The 21,251-nt window shown below is 46.0% G+C and overlaps 7 protein-coding genes across 7 annotated transcripts; 5 read left to right on the top strand and 2 right to left on the bottom strand.

The window, feature by feature from the left end:
* Positions 1–376: 376 nt before the first annotated feature.
* PADG_02465 (uncharacterized protein) lies at positions 377–1,264 on the top strand (the record flags this gene model as incomplete). Its single annotated transcript, XM_010759698.1, has 1 exon — positions 377–1,264. One exon carries the CDS (start codon positions 377–379, stop codon positions 1,262–1,264), a length of 888 nt encoding a protein of 295 aa, XP_010758000.1.
* A 571-nt stretch (positions 1,265–1,835) lies between these two features.
* Positions 1,836–4,909, bottom strand: PADG_02464 (RNA-processing protein PTA1; the record flags this gene model as incomplete). Its single annotated transcript, XM_010759697.1, has 8 exons — positions 1,836–2,209; positions 2,312–2,382; positions 2,434–3,293; positions 3,370–3,718; positions 3,773–3,976; positions 4,049–4,179; positions 4,237–4,402; positions 4,572–4,909. The coding sequence occupies 8 exons, from the start codon at positions 4,907–4,909 to the stop codon at positions 1,836–1,838; spliced, it is 2,493 nt and encodes an 830-aa protein (XP_010757999.1).
* Positions 4,910–5,746: 837 nt separating this feature from the next.
* On the top strand, positions 5,747–6,143 carry PADG_02463 (uncharacterized protein; the record flags this gene model as incomplete). The annotated part of the gene is made up of 3 exons (XM_010760165.1): positions 5,747–5,754; positions 5,851–5,975; positions 6,043–6,143. 3 exons carry the CDS (start codon positions 5,747–5,749, stop codon positions 6,141–6,143), a joined length of 234 nt encoding a protein of 77 aa, XP_010758467.1.
* Positions 6,144–7,412: 1,269 nt separating this feature from the next.
* On the top strand, positions 7,413–9,737 carry PADG_11432 (uncharacterized protein; the record flags this gene model as incomplete). The annotated part of the gene is made up of 6 exons (XM_010760602.1): positions 7,413–7,557; positions 7,639–7,817; positions 8,631–8,782; positions 8,917–8,937; positions 9,276–9,471; positions 9,549–9,737. 6 exons carry the CDS (start codon positions 7,413–7,415, stop codon positions 9,735–9,737), a joined length of 882 nt encoding a protein of 293 aa, XP_010758904.1.
* A 3,149-nt stretch (positions 9,738–12,886) lies between these two features.
* Positions 12,887–15,429, bottom strand: PADG_02462 (uncharacterized protein; the record flags this gene model as incomplete). Its single annotated transcript, XM_010759696.1, has 4 exons — positions 12,887–13,747; positions 13,817–14,303; positions 14,372–14,441; positions 14,523–15,429. 4 exons carry the CDS (start codon positions 15,427–15,429, stop codon positions 12,887–12,889), a joined length of 2,325 nt encoding a protein of 774 aa, XP_010757998.1.
* Positions 15,430–15,452: 23 nt separating this feature from the next.
* Positions 15,453–15,962, top strand: PADG_11431 (uncharacterized protein; the record flags this gene model as incomplete). The annotated part of the gene is made up of 2 exons (XM_010760601.1): positions 15,453–15,704; positions 15,846–15,962. 2 exons carry the CDS (start codon positions 15,453–15,455, stop codon positions 15,960–15,962), a joined length of 369 nt encoding a protein of 122 aa, XP_010758903.1.
* A 2,109-nt stretch (positions 15,963–18,071) lies between these two features.
* Positions 18,072–20,049, top strand: PADG_02461 (uncharacterized protein; the record flags this gene model as incomplete). Its single annotated transcript, XM_010760164.1, has 2 exons — positions 18,072–18,242; positions 18,385–20,049. 2 exons carry the CDS (start codon positions 18,072–18,074, stop codon positions 20,047–20,049), a joined length of 1,836 nt encoding a protein of 611 aa, XP_010758466.1.
* Positions 20,050–21,251: the final 1,202 nt, after the last annotated feature.

Genomic DNA, 21,251 nt, shown 5'->3' with positions numbered 1-21,251 from the left:
ACCATCCATCCAGATTTCAAGAGAGAAGAAGACGGCACGCTGCTTTTTAATGATAATTGCTGAGTTCCGTCCAAAGCCATTCATTTTGCTCATTGACAACGATCTTATGGTTTTTAAGAAAATTTTTGAAAAAAAGGGTTATCTATGAAGAAAATGAGCGCGATCGCTGGTGAGTAGCCTACAGGAAATCTTCTGTTCTACGTCTATTTATATTGCCATACCTGGTTATTATCCATTTATCTTGTCCAGGCATGGTTATAAGCCAGGCAGGGTCGTTTGTCGTGCTATTTGCCACTCTTCTGGAATCCCAATTCGTGCAATTACTTAACATCGTAGCTCACTGGTTGCAGAACCCTACGTGCTCGCTCCGTGTCATATGCAGGATATGAAACCGATATCCTCAGGGCCAATACCACAACCTCATGAGAGACCATCACCACCGGCACCCCAAACAAACAGTGGCAGGCGTATCGTAAACCCGCAAACTTGCACCACGCACGAAAAATACGACGTGTCCCTATTCGACATAGTCTTGGTGCATCCAATTCAATCCACATTCATTACATTTGATAGCGTCCCAACTCCTCCCTCGACAGAACCGGCTCGCACGGAATTCATCAACAACCATTTCATCCAGCAGATCAACTGGTATCCTTGGACATGCGACGTAATGTCTAAAGACATGACGGATACCACGATAAGAGATCCGGGGGTGGAAATGAACATGTGCTCACGCTATGTGGAAGCCGAAGCCATCATCACCCCGTTATATCGCAATGCGCAGAAGCAGCTGGGCTTCATGCACCCCATAACCATCTACCACATGAACAATCTCGGGGTGGCTTTGGGTGGCCAGGGCAAATATCGGGAATCCGAATCAATCCTCAATGACACTGTCGGAATGAAATTTCAGGAGTTGGACTCGTCACATCTGAGTACCCTAGGCAGTATGATGAACATCGTACTCGCCTATAAGTGTCAGGGCAATTGGCAGAGGGCTGAGGAAGTGCTGACTCAGATGATAAATATCAGAGTGAATGACCAGGGAGTCCCAGATCCTGACTTTTTGGATTGGAATGATCACTTGGGCGTCATTCTGGCAATTCAGCAGAAGTACGATGAGGCCGAGAAGGTGCTTATGCGCTGTTATGAGGTGCGGCAGAGGCTTGGACGTGATCCGTATATCTTTTGCACGCAATATACGCTGGAATGGGTTCAGAAGAAGAAGAAGGGAGCATCCGCACAGGAAAAGAAGTCCGCATGAGCAACGTTCACATCTCTACATAATTTCCTAGTTTCTCTAAAGTCTTTGTGTTTTATAATCTAACGAGTTCCTTCGATATATACTCACTCAATGAACCAACTTGTTCTGTACTTTTTTCAGTCAATTCGACAACCTGCTTTTATTCGAAAGTTGTAGTGTTTTCTTGTGCACTCCAGATAAAAGTCTTGAATGATGGTTTCAACCCGTATGTCTCAAACTCTCTTACCACAACAATCGGCACCATGGAGAGTGAAAAACGATGTGAAACAAATTTTAGAAAAGGTTCCATTAACATCACAAGCCTCCCCCAACTAAGTTGGACAACCTTCATATAACTCCTTGTTTGAGTTGACAAAGGTGCTCGACAGATAAGGTTATTGTGTTATTTTCTTGCAAGTGATTCAAAGCTCTATGGTCCCATCTCTGTATAAGCCTCTGCATGGGTCTATTACTAGTAATACACAAACCAACCACTCTGCTCAAACAAGATATCCGAAAAAAGAAAGGGGGAAGTACAAGTGGTTAAACAAGAAGAGGAACAAACAAGCCATCGCAAAGGAGAGCAATCATATCATTCAGCGACAGAAGCATTTTGAGAAGGGACGGGAGTGCTTGTCATTGACGGTGTGACCGAATCGCCGGTGCCTTTCACATACTGTTGTTGATGGATATGGGCGTCGTTCGATGCTGAATTAGAAATCGATTCAGGAAAAGCTTTAATGCCATGGTTTTGAATATTGACAATGCCCCCTGCATCTGGCTCTGATTTTATCCCGTTAGATGGATTCAGGGGAACGTTTCCACTTTGCTCAGCACCTGGAGGAGCAGTGGATGTGGAGTTTGTAGATGTGGATTTAGGTTTTGATACAGGCTCCTCTGGTTTTGGAATGACATGTGGTCGCCACTTGAGGAGAAGTTTTGCAATCAGAGGGCGGGCTTCTTCGACTATCCGATTGGAAATAGGAATTAGATACATTATGCCGATTTAATGGGACTAAAAACCCACGAAAACAAAGGAAAGTCGGATTGACAAGGAACTGTGCTTACTTTTTCCGTACAGGTCTTGGAGAGCATCTAAGCAAAGATCCCTTGCAGGAGGCCGTACGAGGACGAGGTAGCTATCACTGCATTAGCATTGAATAATTCATATGTGGCGAGGATTTGCTTACTAAAGTGCCTGAACACATAGAGTAACGCGTTCAGGGTCATTTGCCAAACTCTTTGTTTTCTTCACGAGCTCGAGACTCAGTTCGGGTATCTCACTTAAAAATCTAATGAGCACCTTGTCTCTCGCGTCTAAATAAGGTAGTATTCCTTCCAGTAGCCTCATGACCCATTTTTCATAGTGCCTCGGGACTATCGTGTCATCAATATCACCATTATTCTCTGATGAACAGTGCTTTAATTGTATTCGGTCATTATACCACTCCTCATTCATCCAAGAAATAGCAACGTTGATTCGAACCCGGAAATCTTCAAGAACGTATCGGTAAAGCATCTCCCTGATGCCATCAGCCATGCTCATGCGCTGCTTCGAGTGCGACTGTCGGCCGCTTTCGGTTTTAACAATATTGTCTGCTTCGTCCACATCTAAACCAGCCGACGCACGAGTTGCCAATCGAGTAAGCAAGATTAACCAAGAGTCCCGATCGAATGTGCTTGCAGCCAATCTCCCGAAGCCTGGCTTCTGAGAACCCTTGAATGATTTTGACGGTTGCTCCAAGGTGGAAATCATTCCGAAAACTCTTTCAATTGCGCCCTTGCCAATTTCAGTGGCCTCTTCTCCTGATAATGGTGGAGGCTGAGGGAGTACAAATGGACCTAGAGCAACGAGTTCCGGTGCATTCTCGTCAATTTTAGACGCGTCAGGTCCCTCTAATGCCTGTGAATCGGTAGGTATATCCATTGGTTGGTATTCTGGTTCATAATCATCATCATCTTCTTCGGCAGCTGGCTGAGCGGCAGCCTGAGAAGCTTGATGGTCGAAAATTTGCTTCTTGGATAATGTGAGGTATCGAGATCGAACAGCCTAAGTATCGTGAAGATAAGAATATATTCTTACTTTTAGGTTAAGAAACAAGACAGCGTAAGGGGGCGTAACGTACCCCAACAGCTTGATCCAACGCCTCAGGATCCACGCGACTCAACACAGGAATAGTGATATTGACAATTAGGTCTGCTGCTAGCTGCTTGACGTCAAACGACGTCAATCCTGCATCGTCTGTCAATGTGAAAAGCTGTGAGAAACTATTAGGGCCGGGGGGGAGAGGCGGAATCTTTAGCTGAGGCGGCGTATCGACTCCAAGTCTTGCACGCTTTGCACTATCGACAAGATCGGTTGGCTCAGTTGGTAGCGGCCTTTTCTTCGATGTTTCGTCGAAGATATCATTTCGGGATTGCGCTAAACGATCTAAATACTGCTGTATACGCCCAGCCAAAGGATGGTTGGTGTTCCTGAAGCAACGATCAGAGACGTTGGAGCCAACTAACACAGCAGTAACTACACACCTTTTCATTATATTGAGGAGCAATGCCCTCGTGGTCCGTTCCACGGACTTGATATTTACTCGAATGGTGGGACTCATTGGTGCATTTGCTTGTTTAAGAGGGTTGAAGTTAAGAATCGCATTTACAATCTTATTTGAAATTGACTGGCGGGTGCGTATCAGGACCGGAAGGCAATTTAGAGTCGCATTCACCAAGATAGGATCACTATGTTCGTTAATAATATGTATATACTTTGCCTTACTGCCAACGCAGAGGGATACGAATACATATACACACCTAGAATTTTCATAGAAAACGTTAAGAAGTCTATCTAACAATCCGGATGCCTCAGCTTCGAGATTAGGTAGCGGTACGAGAGGGTGATTTCTCGGCACAAGCGATAGAGAGATTTCATTTTTCTCAGGGAGCTGTAGATATGTTTAGTATTTCCCAAACATCAACGGTATCAATCCGTGAATACATACCCTTGGATCTGATATGACACCTGCTGTTTGGACTTGCACCACCTTCTGGACGAATTTGATACAGCAAACCTTGATGTTATTGGGAGCAGTATCCCATCGTTTTAGAATATTTTGCTTGATTGCTGTCATTTTCTCCCATAACGCATCCTCCGTGGGGTTATCGACGCTAGTGAGAACACCGATCACATCAGAACCCGTTCTACTCAATATCAACACAAGATTACTGCTTCGATGGCTAATGTCGGCCATCTAGGTTATCCCGCAATTATCTGTATGTCCTCAATTCCGGCGTGTGAAGGGATTAAAGGGGTTGGGGAGCCCGGAGTTTGACATACATAGTTCTAAATATCAACGGGTAAATACTCGCAGCAGTTTGAATAATGCCTCTTACAACACTGGCATCCTCATCCGGATTCTTCAACAGATCCCACAAGGTCTGTATCACCTGTGTACTCAACTTCTCTTTCGGTCGTTGGGCCAGCGCGGGACTCGCAAACGTTTCTGCTAGGAATTCGGCACCCCATCTTCGTAGTTCCAGCCGTGCCTTTGCACCTATTATTGGAAGTATACCCTGAACGATTTGCGGATACAAAGCAGCATCGCCAAGAACGACATTCCTCGCAGTGTCCAGCTGGGTCATCTGCTCCACGAGGTTGTCGAGTGGCAGGGCCATGATAGCTCTGGAGCCTGCCAGAGGGCACAGATCACAGGGAGTAAGATAGAGGGCCTCGTCGAATACTAATTCTGGTCGTAGAGGACTAATACTATTACTTTAGCCAGATGTATCTGGGGGAGGTGGGGGGGGGGATATTTATAGATGTAGATGTAGGATCCTTGGGTGATAGAAGATGCGGATTAGACTTGCTGTAAGGACGGAATTCGAAGGACAAGCCGAAGGAGCGGACCAGGGAGGCTCTCTGTTCACATCGAGTAAAGGATGGCAATTAAAAAGAAAAAATATGGATGAATGCTACATGGAGAAAAGGAAATGAATAGCTAGCTAGGCAGTCTTATTTGTTAAACTGATGGGTGTGAAGGAGCAATATCTGATGCTTCTCTGGGCTGGCTCCGATCAAAAGTAGCGAAGTGAAGCTCAGAGACGACAGACACTCTAGCCTGTTTAGGATTGGTGTGAGCTGTTAATTTAGCCGCAGTAAGCGCCTACGCACCAAGTACCATATGTTGGACTTAATGAGACTTTGGGGAAGAGCCCTCGGTAGGGAGAATGAAAACAATCCGGATTAATAGAAGAAAAATAAATCAACATTTATCGATTATTTTATCAAGGTACCAATGGCAATATCTTTTACCAAACTTTTCTCATCTCAAGTTAAGCGCAAAGATGAATTCAGGCGCTTATATTATCACGTGATGCAAGCTTTTCTCTTGATGTCAGTGAATCGATTCTAGGAGCACATTATTTGCATTTTCAATATTTGAATGAGCATATATCCACAATAAAAGTCAATATTCCAATCTCCCGCCTTGGAAAAATACAATCGTAGCTGTCATGGCGATGTGCGTTTCCCTCCCACCTCAACCTTTCAAAGCTTAACCGCAGTCATTCGTCCATCATGAACTCCCAATATAGCTGACACCTTGCCCATTCCATAGTTTCAAATCCTCATACTACGATAAAGATTACAGAGCGGGGGCTGCTCTTCTTCGAGCCCGTCGACCGTATTTGTTTAAAAACGCTGCTACTGGAATCGCGCTTTTTGCCTTCTGTATTGGTGTTTGTAAGCTCAACCCCTCCGTCCTCCCACCGTACCATCTTGACTTTCTCTAATTATTATGGGACTATAGATGCTTTCACGATAAATGCTGTTGGGCAAGATGATTTCTCCGACGTAATAGTCCCAGAGAAGAAGATGGTCGACGCAGAACCAGCTCCGGCAGTGAAATAAATTTTTATGCATTTGTTCCATCTATTACAAAGGCCGTCATCCATTCAACCCTACACACCAATCTTTACCTACCCGGAGTTTACGGACTGCTGAATTCTTATCCCCCCGATCTCCTTTTCGATATCTTGGCGTTAAGGGTGGTGATTCTGATTTGCGGGAAAAGGACCAAACTTTGAAGTTGATACTGTGACTTATGAGAAAAGGGTTCGGAATTAAGAATGTGATTGGGGGAAAGGCCTCGATTATAGCAATCGGATAAGGGTGACGATATGAAAAGTGTATCAAGGTCTTTGCGGAACTCCCTTTGGACCGAATAGAGGAGGATTTGTCCATTCCTTGCTTATACCTATCTACCCAATAATTGATGCTTTGTCCGCTTCCGTATTCTCTTCTCCGCTCTTCCTTCAGTCTTAACCAACGGTTGCTTATTTATTGTATAAATATTCTGTTTCTTGTATATTTCTTCTAAATTCCTCTCATATTCATATATGTACATGTCCATGCTTAATTTTCATCCTTACCCAATCATCCACATCGGCTTACATATGCTTCCTCAAATAATTCATTCTTAAACCGCGAAGGACTTTGTGCTCTATGCCATACATTCCCACTCCTCCGTGCTCTAACTCACCACGTGTCACTCTCTGCTACCCATGGACTGCGAAATGCGTACCAAATGAAACCTTTACTTCCTGAACTTGCGTATATGAAATATAGTTATGCAAAATACGAATGACGGCCTGATTGCTATGTAGTATTATTCAAAAGTACTATGAGTAGGGAGTGGGGAATCGATAGCTCGTGGCTCGAATTCTCTCAAATGTGACGAGATAGTAGAAGAGCGTAGCCTACTCCATGGTGACATCAAACTTCTTATGTCTGACAAGCCAAAAAGTGCAAATAGTATAAATATGGGAGGATCCGTTTTCTCAAAACGCCTTTCATAGTTAATTCTTTCAGTCCCATAAATCCATCAGAGGCCAGCAATCTGTGTGGCTCTGATACGAAGGCTTGGTGAGTGAGAAAACCCCGCCTCCATTCTCTGAAGCATCCAAAAGCTAACAGATACAATCCCACACTCATAGATTACTCTGCATATCATCCCCTCGAATCCACCGGTCTGCGCAACAACTCGACCTTGCCCAGTCGTCATGGAAATCTTGTTGAACACGGTTATCAATGTTGTGCTCTTTAGCAGCTTCATAGCGGTCCTTGCATCCCCTCTCAACTTTGCAAGTAAGTAAAAGGGCATTCATACATGGAACAATCATGCACGCTGCTTCTTTCCCGGCAATCCGAAACACCAACAACTATCCTGCCCAAGCTTCAACTGAACTGGAACGACAGATAATCAACTCGCCAAACGCGACTGCGATGACAGAGTTTTCTGTCCAAGTTCTTTGGCGGAGTCTTGGTGTGTCTCATGGGATACAGGATTTGCCATGTGCCAACAAAAACACGGGGCCAATCCGTCGTTAAATCTGAACCGCTGTAGATCTTGCGTTGAGAGCAACTGTGCGACGACAAGCTGTAATGAGGTTCTGTCAGTCCAACGAAGAGCTACCTTTGAGGGATGAACAGGATGGGGGAAATGATGCAAAATTGCAGATGTTCTTGTGTACCTTGGGACTGAAATGGAGATGCGTGTGCACCCCTGGAGCTACTAAGGAGAACGTATAACGGTATCCGTACATCGAGTTTGCCAGTTGTTATCTGCTCAGTTTCATATGTTAGTACCTCCAAATCATTCATTGGTGTCTTCTCCTTATGATACCTTTTCAAACATTGATTCGGTCTGTACATGCCGTTGCCATTCCTCATCCCAGCAACTCATTACAAGAAGGTTTCTACCGGATTTGTTGCATGGAATCGAAGTTGACCTTTTTTTTTTTTTTTTTTTTTTTTTTTTTTTAAGAGGGGAGCCTAGACTGACCAAAAACCGAACCCTGCATATCACTACCATGGGATTCCCGCGTCACCTAGACACGTCTGGCACTTACCATGGTCGCACATATCCGGTTCATTGGCTACTAAATAGCTTGTGACAACCTTGTGTCAACAATCGCTCTTCAACGTCTTGCACTCAACGTGCTCCACAACCTGCATGTTGTTCAAAACAACAGTCGGGCGTCCCATCAGCGATGGACGGTGTGGGAACTGAGACAATATTGGACTTTGATCATTGGAGCTAGTCGACAAGATACAGTTCATGGAAGTTCATATGGATCTCTCGTTGAAAGTGGAGTCACTGATCAAAGTTAGGTCATTGAGGCTGTTGAATTTAAGTTAAGGTTTGATTAAGATCTAGTTAACCCTAACCTTATTTCCACTTATCGATATATCGAGGCTCTTTTTAGATAGGGGGGATTGGGTTTAGTGGATATGTTGAGGACCATATAGTCTGTCATACTTCGTTTACACTACGGGCAGCTTTGCGGTTCTAGGGCATTTTAATGCATTCAATGATACATGACCAGTTATATGTAGTGCATTTGGCAACATCACCGTGCTCGTCAGACAGAACGTATAGATCGAAGTCCGTTGTCACGGTGCTGCATGCAAGTAGCCATTTTACAGAAGTATCGTACAATGCTTATGTTCGGTAAGCCAAGTCCCTACCCATACGCTGCGGGAAGGCTGTGAGTTACAAACCCCGCAAAGCTGGCTGTCCGGAACCAAGAAGGTGCACGCATGAGTTGTCAAATTCCATCGCATGGCTACAGAGCTCGTAATTTAGAGTACATACAGTAAGGCCAGCAAGTTTGCCGGCTAGTTTTTCGGGTTACTACCCCATGTATGTCATTTCCCGAAAAGAGCCGGGCTATCAGTTGGATTCTCGACTATTTTGTGATAGGCACATAATGTCTTAATTTTCGAGCTGGCGGCTAAAATTTGTATTATCATATAAATAGGAGCTCCCAACCTTTTAGGACCTACCGTGTCTGAGGATTTGTTATACAGTTTACCGTCTAGTTAGTAGCTGATGTTTCTCTGGGCAGACGATCAGAAAAAGCTGTGGAATTTTGCCTTGGTCTGTGTTCTGGAACACTAGATAACTAGAACATAAGTCAGTATTAGAAACTTTCTAAAATTAGTGATTTCATGCTAACATACACCGGATACCTTCTACAGGACTACATCCTCCCATCCCCCTTCCGGCTTCCAAATTTCCAAACCCCGCCCCCGCCTCCGCCCCCGCCTCCGCCCCCTTTCCCTCCTTCTAGTTTGTCACTCACCTGTACCCATAATCGCCATGAGACTCTCGTTAGACAACATCCTCATCGCCATCCTCTCATATAACTACACAGCACTAGCAATGCCACTTAAAGTAGGTGGGTAACATCGGTCCAAGCCAATTGAATCTGGGCTGTCTCAGTGCCTCTCTAATTCATGTTCCGTGAACAGAGCCATACTCCAAATGCGGACAATATTTCTGTCCTGGCATCGGGGGAACAGAGTGTTCAGCAACGTGGAGCCTCGGATACGCGCTCTGCAATCTCAAATATCCGAACGTGGGTTCTGGGCGGAGTTTTTGCAGGCGATGCGTTGAGACGAATTGCGAGATGGAGGGATGTGATAAAATATGAGGGATGAATAATGCTGAACGAAAAATAAAGGAAAATAAAGAAAAAGAAAAAGAAAAAGAAAAAGAAGAGAGAGAGAGAGAGTTAAAATAAAATGGTGAAAAAGTGTAAAGGGTCAATTCCTAGTGTTGGTACAGATCCAAGATGTAGCAAGCAAGCAATTAAGAAGCAAATGATACATCCTTTCTCGAAAACGATAAAAGCATCGTACATATGCCCCGGCCCCTTTCCTAGGATTATTAATGTAAGCACCTGTCTGTTTAAGAATCTGGTGACTGGGTTTACCATCAATATATAAGGAAGAACTGATCATGTTGATCTGGTCAGAAGACATATTCCTTAAATCATACCAAACCGGCAAGCGACCTCTCTGCGTCGAATATAGCCATTGTCGAGAGAACACCAGGTATGATGCATCGCAGAGCCATTTTCTTTTCAGAAATTCTCACTTTGTACGCTCCATTGCACCAAGCACACATCCGATTATATGTCGATGTATCCGCTTATCTCTTTGAGGATCCATTGCAGGAAAGGCTATCGTCAGCACGAGGACAAAGATGGGCCGCTGTCAATATCCTTAACTGCAAACGGGTGCCTAGTTTGATAGCATGACTGCATAGCTCATCAGATCCTCAACGACCAGAAGAGCGGTATGCAACCAGAATATCTCCTTCAGCGTTGTGAAGTCGCTGCATGTGACATGCGGAACACCACGATCTGTAAGTACGAGTGTATCTAGAGACCTTAGTCTCCTCCTATATATTCGCATCTCTCTAATTCTCGTCAAAATCCTTGCCCCATCTGCGCTGTCCAGGTAATGAATAATAAGTGAATGAATGCATTCAAATGATCCATCGCTCACTAATACATTGTATAATGCTCGATCTTCCATCGCTGAAGCCTGCACATCAAAACTGAGAGATATGGACCTTTCATTTCTTGTTCTGCCAACTTGGTGAATGGTTTCATTGAACCTGTGGAAGGCATGCAAGGACCATTGGCCCCTTCAAACAATCAGATCCTCCCTGGTAGTCATGACTCTCTTCAAGATCATGAACAAATCAAATTCGTTCAAACTGGCGCTGACCAAAGAGGGCTAAGGGTTGCTGCTGTCTTTCTCACCTCTGCATTAAGTCTCCAGTTCGGTAGGGAGCACATGGGCAGAAGCGTTGGGAACGTGGAGAACCGCCATAAAGAAAGCAAGGAAATGAAAAAAAGAAATTATCTCTGGGGCTGTCCAGCAGGCTTCAGCTTTCAAGCTAGGTACCTATAGTCTCTAAGATGACAGAATGGCAAGCTTGATTGTTGCAGAGTTTGCATGCTACGAGAACGACTAATATAAGAATAAGAGAGGTAACTAAACAACCCCGCATTCAACGACAACTCGGCTAGATTTTATCCATAAGCGAAGCGCCTTTGGAGGATAATGAGCCTGAGTCGAACTCGTATTGTCTACTAGCATCAAACACTCCTCACCAGCGACTTGTGTTGCTCGCTGTGTAACTAACTATAAATTGGTGTATTAGATTTGGGACCTTTCTTTAACTCGTCTGAGATCGGTTGGGTGCCAAATTGTCAAGTTAACAAGGGAGCAGGCCATAATACACAACTACTATAAGTGGACAAGATAGTTAACTTTCCCTCTAGTTATTTAACTAAAATCGTGCATACTCATGGAGCGTCAATTAACTAACTAGTTACATGCTGGAATCTAGAATCGGATGGTAATCCATCCTCTGAAACTCTGAACAATGGGCTTCCCGATCTGCAATGGTGTCGATCACTGTCAGAACTGTAACTATCACCAAGAAGTTATCTCCAACCGCTAACATGAAGACTCTCCTTAATGCAACGCAGCAAAACCCATTTGTGCCAAGTCAACCAGCAGCCGCGCCCGAACTGTACGAAAGGTCAAGTATGGCTTTGATATTTGCGATCTCTATTAGTTATTTCCCGCGGCGGCGAGATGTTGCTCGTTGTGCGGATTGCGTGACGAGTAACTCTACGGCTGTAGGGCGTAGGCAGTGGTTTGGGTTGGTGGGACGTTTTATGGGTTGGATTCATTGCCTGAGAGGAGGGGGCGCGGGTTTGCATGCAGTGGAATGCGGTGGGATGAGGTGGGAAATTTGGAGTTGGGGTATCTGAACTTTTTGCGCCTGGGGTTGATTTTTGAAGCCGACGGCAACATGGGTTGATGTCTACCAACACAACACATCCCTAAGTATACTGGTGGTTATCTAGATAATAGTTACGATAGAGGAACAAGGCAAACTTTGTGTCATTGTCGAGAAATTTTCATATATTTCATTCTGCCCATAGATATGAAGATGTTTTGATATGGAGAACAAACACAACAAAAATAAGTCGTGGTATATAAAACAAGGGACGGGAGAAGGCATAGATGCAAAGAAGAATAACATATATAAGGGTAAATGAAAATACAAATATAACAATTGAGTCGCAAGGATAGAATAGACGACAAACGATTATGGAGGGTATGAGCATATAGTAGGGTAAGCAGGCACAGAGGGAACCAGAAACAACCTCCTGATCTCTCGGAGAGGAGTGGGAAAGGGGTGTTTAAACAAGCAAAGGTTACTTTCAGGATCCCCCCCCACAATAAATAAATAAATAAATAAATAAATATGAACGGAGGTGAGAGACAAAAGGTGCAACAAATGACGAGTGAATGATGCATCAACATCAAATCCTTAAGCCCCGCTGCTCTGTGCTTTCTCACAAAACAAGGAAAAGAAGAGATGGGAACAAAAGAAAAAGCAGGAAGCCGCAAGATCCCAATCCTCCATCGTAAATTCATCCCCGAAACCCAATTCCCATGACATGCAAAACAAGAGAGAGAAAAGCAAAGTAGACAATAGTTACGCCAGGAAAGAAAAACAACAGCGAGATAACAAAAACACCTTCCGTTTCCTTTCCATGGAATACAAGGTAGATACCCAAAAAAAAGTTAAATAAATAAATAAATAAATAAATAAATAAATAAATAAATAAATAAACCAAGGACTTATGAAATAATTACTTGGGTGATTAAGAAGAGCATCTCTTCCAATCAAAAGGGATTTTGTGTGTGCTTCATTCGCTGATTATAATGAGAGGAGCCAAATTAGAACTTTCCATTTACACTATTCCCACTGCTTTTCACCGGGCCCCCATCCGACTTCTCCCAGACCCACCCGCCATGATTCCCGCAGCAGTTTGATGCAGTGAGTTTAAAGGGGACGTCCGCTGCCGCGCAGCAGCTGCTGATGAGGAACCGAGAAGCTCCTGATTCGCGGTTGGCAGTTGCGGAGAAGGCTCGCCTCTAGACGGTGGCCCTGAGAGGCCAAGTCGCGCTGGAGCCGGTGCGGGCGAATGCGCATCCTTGCTGGTATTATTGTTGGTATGATTATTAGCAGTAGTAATATCCCTGGTAATAGAGTTCGGCGGCAGAGGCCCCTCTGTTGATGATGTATGATGGATGGGCGATCGTTGGCCGGAGACATTTCGCGACTGCGGTTGACATGGATTACTTGATTTCCGCACGTCTAATGGGGATGAGGTTAGTGATCGTAATCCCTGGTTTTGCTCCGCGTCATCGGCTTCGGGAGGCCGGCCGAAGGGGGATTCGTTGGCCGCGACGTATCTCCTGTTATTTTGTGGTCGATTTCGATCTTGCTCAGGGAACTGTGGCGTGTTTGCGGCTGATGAATTGGGTGCGGAGGGGTGGTCTGGGATTGTCGAAGCGGATCCGTTGGGCATGTTGAGATCTACAATTCGCTGCTGAGCAACAGGGGTAGTGTATGGATTCTCTGCCCTGTGTTGCTCGTTTAGCCTAGCCCGCTGGAGCTGCTGAAGGTATTGCTCATGGCTGGAATGTTGTGGGTTTGCCCAGGGTGTCTGTTCCAGGAATTCCGCCGCTGCGCCTGGCCGTGGTGGCTGTGCTGATGGCGTAGCCGTGAATGTGCTTCGCGGGCGGGAGGGACGGGGAAAACTGCGAGCATTTATAGAACGAGTATCAATCTGTGCAGAGAAATTTTCAGCATGTCTGAAATATTTGTCTCATCTCAAATATATTATTTAGAAACATACACCCATCTTTGCCAAGTCTTCATCAGCTTCATTCCGCCGTGCGGGCTGGATTATCGGGGCAGCTGGGAACCCAACATATTTGGCCACACCCGAGAGAATAGACACCTCTTTGTTATACGCAGCTTGTTGGGAGATTTGTTGCGAACGGCGAATGGGGAAGGGAATAGAGAAATCGGGGCTAGTCCCAGCAGTTTGGAATCTGTCTTGCTGAATGCGGTAGTGGAGACCCGAAGCCTCCTCAAGGTATTTTTCACGGACATCCCGGGCTCGTTGGAAATAGGAGCTGTTTGTTTGGCAGCGCTCCGCCTGGCTTTTGTTGAATAGTGAAGACAATCTATACTTGAAAAGTGTTCTCTCGTATTTGATTTTATCATCTCGATAATTTTCGATGATACTGAGTTGGCGTAGGTATTCGGGGTGGGTGGTGTTTTCTTCACTGAGTTGTGATAACTCGTTATTGAGGTTCGCTATTCTCTCGTCGTATATTCTGGAAGGAATTACACACAAAGACATTAGAGCTCATGAATACAAGTCAAGGGCGGATTGACACCTTACCTATCACGCAACGTTGCGAATTGTCGTTCAAGGGAATATAGCAAGTCCATGGCAATGGTTTTCTTCATAACTATAGTCATTGTGAGTGGCATGATCCATTGAGAGCAAGGGTAAGGATCGGGCGCAAGATATGGGAAAGCAGAAGACTTACTCTCTTCTTCTGCTTTGGAAACGACTTCCGTGTCCTCTGCCTCCTCTACCACTTCAGCTTGTTCTTCCTCTTCTGCAGGCTGCTCATCAGCCAAGCCATTGGCATCTTGTTCACCACCTCCAGATGGAGGAACGCTATCCGTCTCCCCTTCTTCCTGAAGCTGTCTGATATTTTTACCCTTTCGTTTGCCTTTCTTCCCCCGTTTACCTCTGGAAACCGGAACTCGCGCATCGACGCTCTGGGCTTCGTCTGCGGCGGGGGTCTCATCGGGGGAAGTTTCGCTGTCTTTCTGTAGGGTTTCACCTCCCTCGAGAGTCGAAGACAGGTCTGGTCGGCCCACGATAACGGAGCCACGACGCTTGCGTAGAGGCTCTTCCTCGCTTTGCTCAGCACCAGTATCCTCATCCAACGCACGACGTTTCCTTTTTTTGCTAATTGCTTCTAGGGAAGTGCTCAGCAATTCGGATCCAGTGGTAGCGACATCGACTGGAGTTGGAATGCCGTTGCTGCCAACTTTTCGTCGTGGCTTGCTAGGAGAGTTTTCAGTTTCGTCACCTTCATCATCAGAAAGCTCGTCATATGTCGTTGATTGTGCTAGTTTGCTGGGACTAGCTTCGAAGATGCCTGCGTTCAATTCAATGTTGGTACGGTTTCGGGGGCGGTTTGGGGACTCTTCGATGCGCTCTGTTTCGGCTTCTGAGTCGATTTCGCTAGCCAGTTTCTCGAGCTTGGGGGATTCACTACCCAAATGGTCGTGATCTAAGGCGTCATCGAGTTCACTCAGGCTACTAGACCGGGCATCGTCGACCACAGAATCATGGACGTCGCGACCATTGACACCGCCGTTGGAGATGGACGCCAGTGGTGATTGGGGAGTAGCCGATTCCGCCGGCTCTGTAGACTCCATCTAGGATTTCTGGAAGTATAATAATGCACGTTGATCAACGTAAGGAAGGAGGGAAGAGCAAATCTAAAGAGGTCGGATTGGGGGTTTCGATAGACGATTATGGTGGGAGGTCGATTGGGAGTATTTTTCCGAGAGCTGTGAAAAAGAGCGCCCCAGAGAATAAGGTTAGCAATTATTTCACAGTTATACAAATATCATATGAAGATCTACCACTGTCGGAAGACGGTGGCCATTGTAGACGGAGTTTGGATGGTTTGTGGAGTGCTGTTTGCGATGTGAAAAGTTTTCTTTTCTTTTCTTTTCTTTTCTTCTTTTTCTTCTTTTTTTTAAAAAAAAAAAATTTAAAAATAAAATAAAAATAAAAAATTTTATTAAAAAAAACCCTGCTATCCAGCAAAAAACCTCAATGCTAAAAGCGAGGAGCAGAAGAGCAGAAGGGAGAAGTGAGAACTGCGGCCACCGAATATCTCCAGGCCAATCTTCGTATGTTCCAGCAAGCTCCGGTTACCTCTATCATCTCCTCCACGCTTTGAATGTAGGTGATATTTCAACAGAAAGTGGTTGAACATACCAGGTGGGGGATGCGCTCGAAGCGCAGCAATGGTGGAGCAGCAGTGGCTTGCGGGCGACTATCGTAGCAAGACTCGAAAGCTGGAGAGGCACAACGAATCGCACTTGAGCATGAAAGTGTAGTAGATGTTATTCAGCGACGTTTTGACGGGTAGATGAGAAGGGGAGAGAATGAGGGAAGGGTGAGAGATCTGTTCGCAAAGGCCTGGAAGGTGAAGCGGTGCGTGAGTTTGCGTGAGTTGGGACGGCAAGAAAGTGGAGCAGAGTGAAAGCGCAGAGGCTGGTGAAGCAGTGAATACCACCAGGACACAGCTAAAGTAGGGGGGATGGCATGAAGAGGGGCTGAGTGTATCTCAAGGGTGAATTCGATGGCGGGAGGTTGAGAAGTTGGAGAGGTTGAGAGAGCGAGAGACGAGAGACCGTTGCAGACAGTGAGGGAAAGCGTTGGCCGGGTATGGGAGCTGTATGGGAGCCGTATGATGATGATTTGTTTCTTGTCCGTTAACTGTATTTTACGCTTGTCGTTCTTTCGGAGTGGTGTCCTGGCCGCAGTTCTGCCATCTTGGAATGTGGGACGTGGAAGGGACCGGTATTGTCACGCCCTTGGGTGCGGTGCGTACCAGGAATTACAAAACTTACAATACACCGCAAAACTAATGTCGATCGTTTCTTCAAGTGACCTTTTTCAAGTCATCTGGCGTCATGCAAACAGGCCAAACATGCCACTTTGGTTGTTTAGGGCTGGCTAGGAGCTTGCTTGATGCTGACAACAAGCGGTTCCCATTCCTTCCTCCCTGCCAATCAGAGCTGCTCTTTGGCTTACCGCCTTTGCCAAGCGGGCCCGCAGCATGACTAATGCAAATTTTTCCGCTTGAAGTGCTTAGTTGACCCCCCTTAGGTAACCAGCCTATCGTTAGTACCCTCTACATATGCAAATGTATACGCAGAACGATGCATCGACTGATATATCATTGCCTTGGTCTCTGTATAGCCAATCTCCCACAGGAATTTCGTTATAATGGCCGTGTGACTCTGCACTTTTCCCCGATCTGGGGATTTTCTACCGTCCAATGGGCATCCTCAATCTTCGGTTGCGAAACCCTGGAGAATATTCCTGGGTATCAGGAGTAAGACCCCATGTCTACTGGAAACAAACATAGCTATACGTAGGAGTTATTTTTGATCTGCATGTTATTTATATATGCTTGTCGGAGCTCCACAGCGTTCACTGTAATAGAACCTAATTACCTTGGTGGGCTTTCTCCAGTGCCCTGATGGTACGACTAGTTACAATATTGGGGGGAGGGGGGGGAAATAGGTCACGTGACCGAAGTGTCCAACAGATGGAGAGGTACAGAGCACAAGACCGTTGACATCTTGGATATTATTAGGCTATGCGATGCGTGCTATTCAGGAATACCTTTCTCCTGTATGTGTGTGCCCTCCACCTTCCTCAGTTTCCTGATCCTGCGCTGCTTATATCTTTCTTCCCCCGCTTCGTCGACATACCATTCTCTACATACATACAAGTGAAGCTCAACCACCCTGGGGATTGCCATATATATTCTTCAGTTATCATTTATATTTATCCTTAAAGACCTGGCACCCAGTTTCGTCAACCGAGCATCTTTTTCATTTTCCGTGTAGAAGATGCTAGTTTTTATGAAGCTCAAACTGATATGATGCCCAGCACTCTCAATCCTTACGGTTTCAGCTACTATACTAATTCTATAGTTAGCTTATAGTTATAGACATGTAATATTGCGATTCCAAAGGGAAACGAAACCCCTTCAACTTCCGACAGCTCCCCTCTGCAATATACCATATTGAACTTCGAGCTGCCAAATGTATGCAGTCCAGGAATGTACCTGTCTTTCCCTGTAAAGCCACCCGACTCCATTTCTATAATATATCACATGACCTTCCACCTCGGCTTACTCATCTTGAGATCAACGCCAAGAAGTTTTTCAGAAAAGTTCCATAGCGATATTCCACATCAAGCTTTGGCCGCAACATACCACATAGACAGCGGTTCGCATTCATAACGCATTCCTCTTCCTCCCGTAAAAGCAATGGGGAAGAAACAGAAGTCACAGTCCAAAAGTGCTGCTGGGATAGCAGGGGAAAATGTGACCAGCACATTCCTCTCCAATAGATCAAAAGCTCCAACACTCCCATTCTTAAACGGTGAGAATAATGTGACAGCCATTGATCCCATGCTCGTTTCGCTGTTCGAGAAAAGCGTGAGTGATCTGATGCATCTTTTTTCTTTATTTTTAATGTTTCTGCAGCTATAAAATGGTTGATTTCTGCCATTGAGTCCGCTTCTCTGCTTGTATAGAATGGATTGCAGCTGATATCTCTAACAAATTCATTTACATGTAGGCTGGACCTGTGACAGCTCCGCAGTTCACTAGCGCTAATCTGCGTGCGGCAACTGTAGAAGACACCCGGAGATGTGGGAAGAAGGGCGGAAAAGAGCCTGACTTCGAGCAGGATGCTGCAGATGCAACTTCATCTGATGAGGAGGACCAAACGGCAGGGAGATTCTCGCTGGAGAGCGGTGATGAGGGGATGGAGGATGTCAATAATGCGAAATTAGTTCAAAGAAATGGTCGGAAACGAAAACGTGCTGGCGCGGATGATTTAGAGGGCGCATATATGCAACGCATTGTGAAGGAGGAAGCCAAGGAAGAAGAGAAAAGACGGATTGAAAAACCGAAACGGCGAAAATTTGAGACCGCGGTTGAAAATGATAGCGAGCCGTCAGCCTCTGAAAGCGACGAGGAAAAGAATTCTGAGTCGGAATCAGATGGCATAAGCAGCCCTCCCCCTGTCCACGAATCCCTCACGGACACCGTCGGCTCGGCCGTCCTTGACAAAACCGCCCGCACTGTCTTTCTCTCCAACGTCTCCACAGAGGCCATCAAATCCAAAACCGCAAAAAAGGCCCTCCTCAAACACCTCTCCTCCTTCTTCCCTTCCCTCCCCGACTCGACCACCCCTCACAAAATCGAATCAATCCGCTTTCGCTCCACCGCCTTCTCCACCAACGCAATGCCCAAACGCGCCGCATATGCCAAGCGTGAGCTCATGGATTCCACCACCCGCAGCACAAATGCATACGTAGTCTACACCACTACCGCAGCTGCTCGACGAGCACCTAAGGCCCTCAACGGCAGTTTCGTCCTGGACAGACATCTGCGCGTAGACAGCGTCGCCCACCCGTCCCCCATAGATTACAAGCGGTGCATCTTTGTCGGAAACCTCGGCTTCGTTGACGAGGAGACTCCCACGGACGAAAAGGTTGAGCAACAGACAAAGAAAAAGAATACACAACCTGCAGACGTCGAGGAGGGCCTCTGGCGCACCTTTAACGAGCATACACGCTCAGCTATTGCGAAATTATCTAAATCACCTGCTAAATCTAAGGGTTCTGATGCTTCTAATACTAATAATCCGGCCATCGGTACTGTGGAATCCGTCCGCGTCATCCGTGACCCGGCCACGCGGATTGGGAAGGGCATCGCGTACGTCCAATTCCACGATGAGAATGCCGTGGAGGCTGCGTTGTTGTTGGACGGGCAGAAATTCCCGCCAATGCTCCCACGGAAGCTGCGCGTCACTCGTGCGAAGAGGGTTGTGAAGAAAGCGGGTGGTAGTGCGGGAAATATGAATAACAATGGCAGGAATGCTAAGAATAGTAAAGATGCTAATAAGACTGCTTTGGGGCCGCGGCGGGGTGGAGACAAGCAGGCTAGTTCCCAGGGGTGCGCGACGGGATTGTTGGGGAAGGGCGAGGCGTGGAAGGTGCAGAATTCACGCACGTCGGATGAGAGGGATGGGAAAAGTGAAGGGTGTGGATCGAATTCGTTTATTTTTGAGGGATATCGAGCCACTGCGGATAAGCCTGCGTTTAAGGTTAAGACGAAGAGTCGTGGGGTGAAGAGTCGCGGTGGGAAGTCGAAGACGAGGAGTACGAGGCGCGCGGCGGTGTTTAGGGCTGGAGGTGGGAAGAGGAAGGGGGATGGACAGTGGAGGAAGAAGTGAGAAGGGTGTTGATAAAATTTGATAGATCAGGGAACCCTTGACAAGATGTGATACCCGCGTATCGTGCATGACGGTAGATGGGTATGTTAGGGCCCTTGACGATTTATGTTTTAGTTCACATTGGAATATATGTGCACGGATTAATTGATGCCGCTGATTAAAATTAAGTATTTAAGAGAGAATACATATTCAGATATGAGATGGTGAATCCTATTACTTGTCTGGTATTTGTGTTAGGGAATCAATGCGGTGGAGAATCAACCGGATATACAAAATAATCTTTATGTGGACGGAGATATATGCTCAACCACGGGAGGATCCCCCAACCCTTCAGCAGCAGCGGGGTAGTCTATTCAACGAAAGAAACTTGCTCTGGCCATTGAGTGTGTCATCTGGGACTGTGGAATTACGAACAAAGAGATCAAGAGCCAGAAAACGTACATCCCAGATCGGACGAGCAGCGGATGTACAATATTCATGCACCGACCATCTATCAAAATCCAGCACTTTTAAATCCGCTGGAAGTTTACAGTGATTTCCTGTCCACAACGCATTTGGAAAGAGTTTCCTGGTTCTCCAGTTGAAGCTAGCTTGGAGGAGCTGTTTAAGTGGTGCATTGGGCTAATCGCTCACTGCCTTCAGACAGGCTGCTCTGGTCTATGAGGAGGGGCCGACGAGGAACAGTTTTACGCGATTTGCAAACAGGTAGCGTCTGCCGTGACTGTGCATCCGGAATTTGTGACCTTTACTGCAGCTGTTAGCAGACCACGAGCATTTTCACCGTTCTGACGTGTGGATTGCGTCGCGCTTGGGAGAAGATACTGGAGCGGGAAGGGCTTTTGAAGACCGTGCAAGTCATTGGTGGACCTGCAGATAAGGGAGCGTTGGCGATTCGCTTAAGGGAAGTTCACTGTATGTACCTATGGGTGTTTTGGAAGTAGACCGGTAGACTTGGAGATGTTGAGAACGGCAGACCAAGTCATTGTTGTCGTTGGCAAGGAATGTGGTAACTAAGAGTATTGGACAAGGCATAACTACGTTACAGAAACAACGTTAAGGCACACCAGGCTCTGCTACACAGCCACGCAACACCAACAAGAGGGTTGTCGGAACAAGCATTCGTCAATTTCTTTTTTCGTCGCTATACGTTTAACAGCCTAACCGGGAAGTCCGCTGCGCAACAAATGAGCCAACAACCAAAA

The sequence above is a fragment of the Paracoccidioides brasiliensis genome, assembly GCF_000150735.1.
Source record: "Paracoccidioides brasiliensis Pb18 unplaced genomic scaffold supercont2.3, whole genome shotgun sequence".
Classification (NCBI taxonomy): Eukaryota; Fungi; Ascomycota; class Eurotiomycetes; order Onygenales; family Ajellomycetaceae; genus Paracoccidioides; species Paracoccidioides brasiliensis.
Note: the sequence above shows the minus strand (reverse complement) of the source record. Positions and strands in the feature narration are given on the sequence as shown.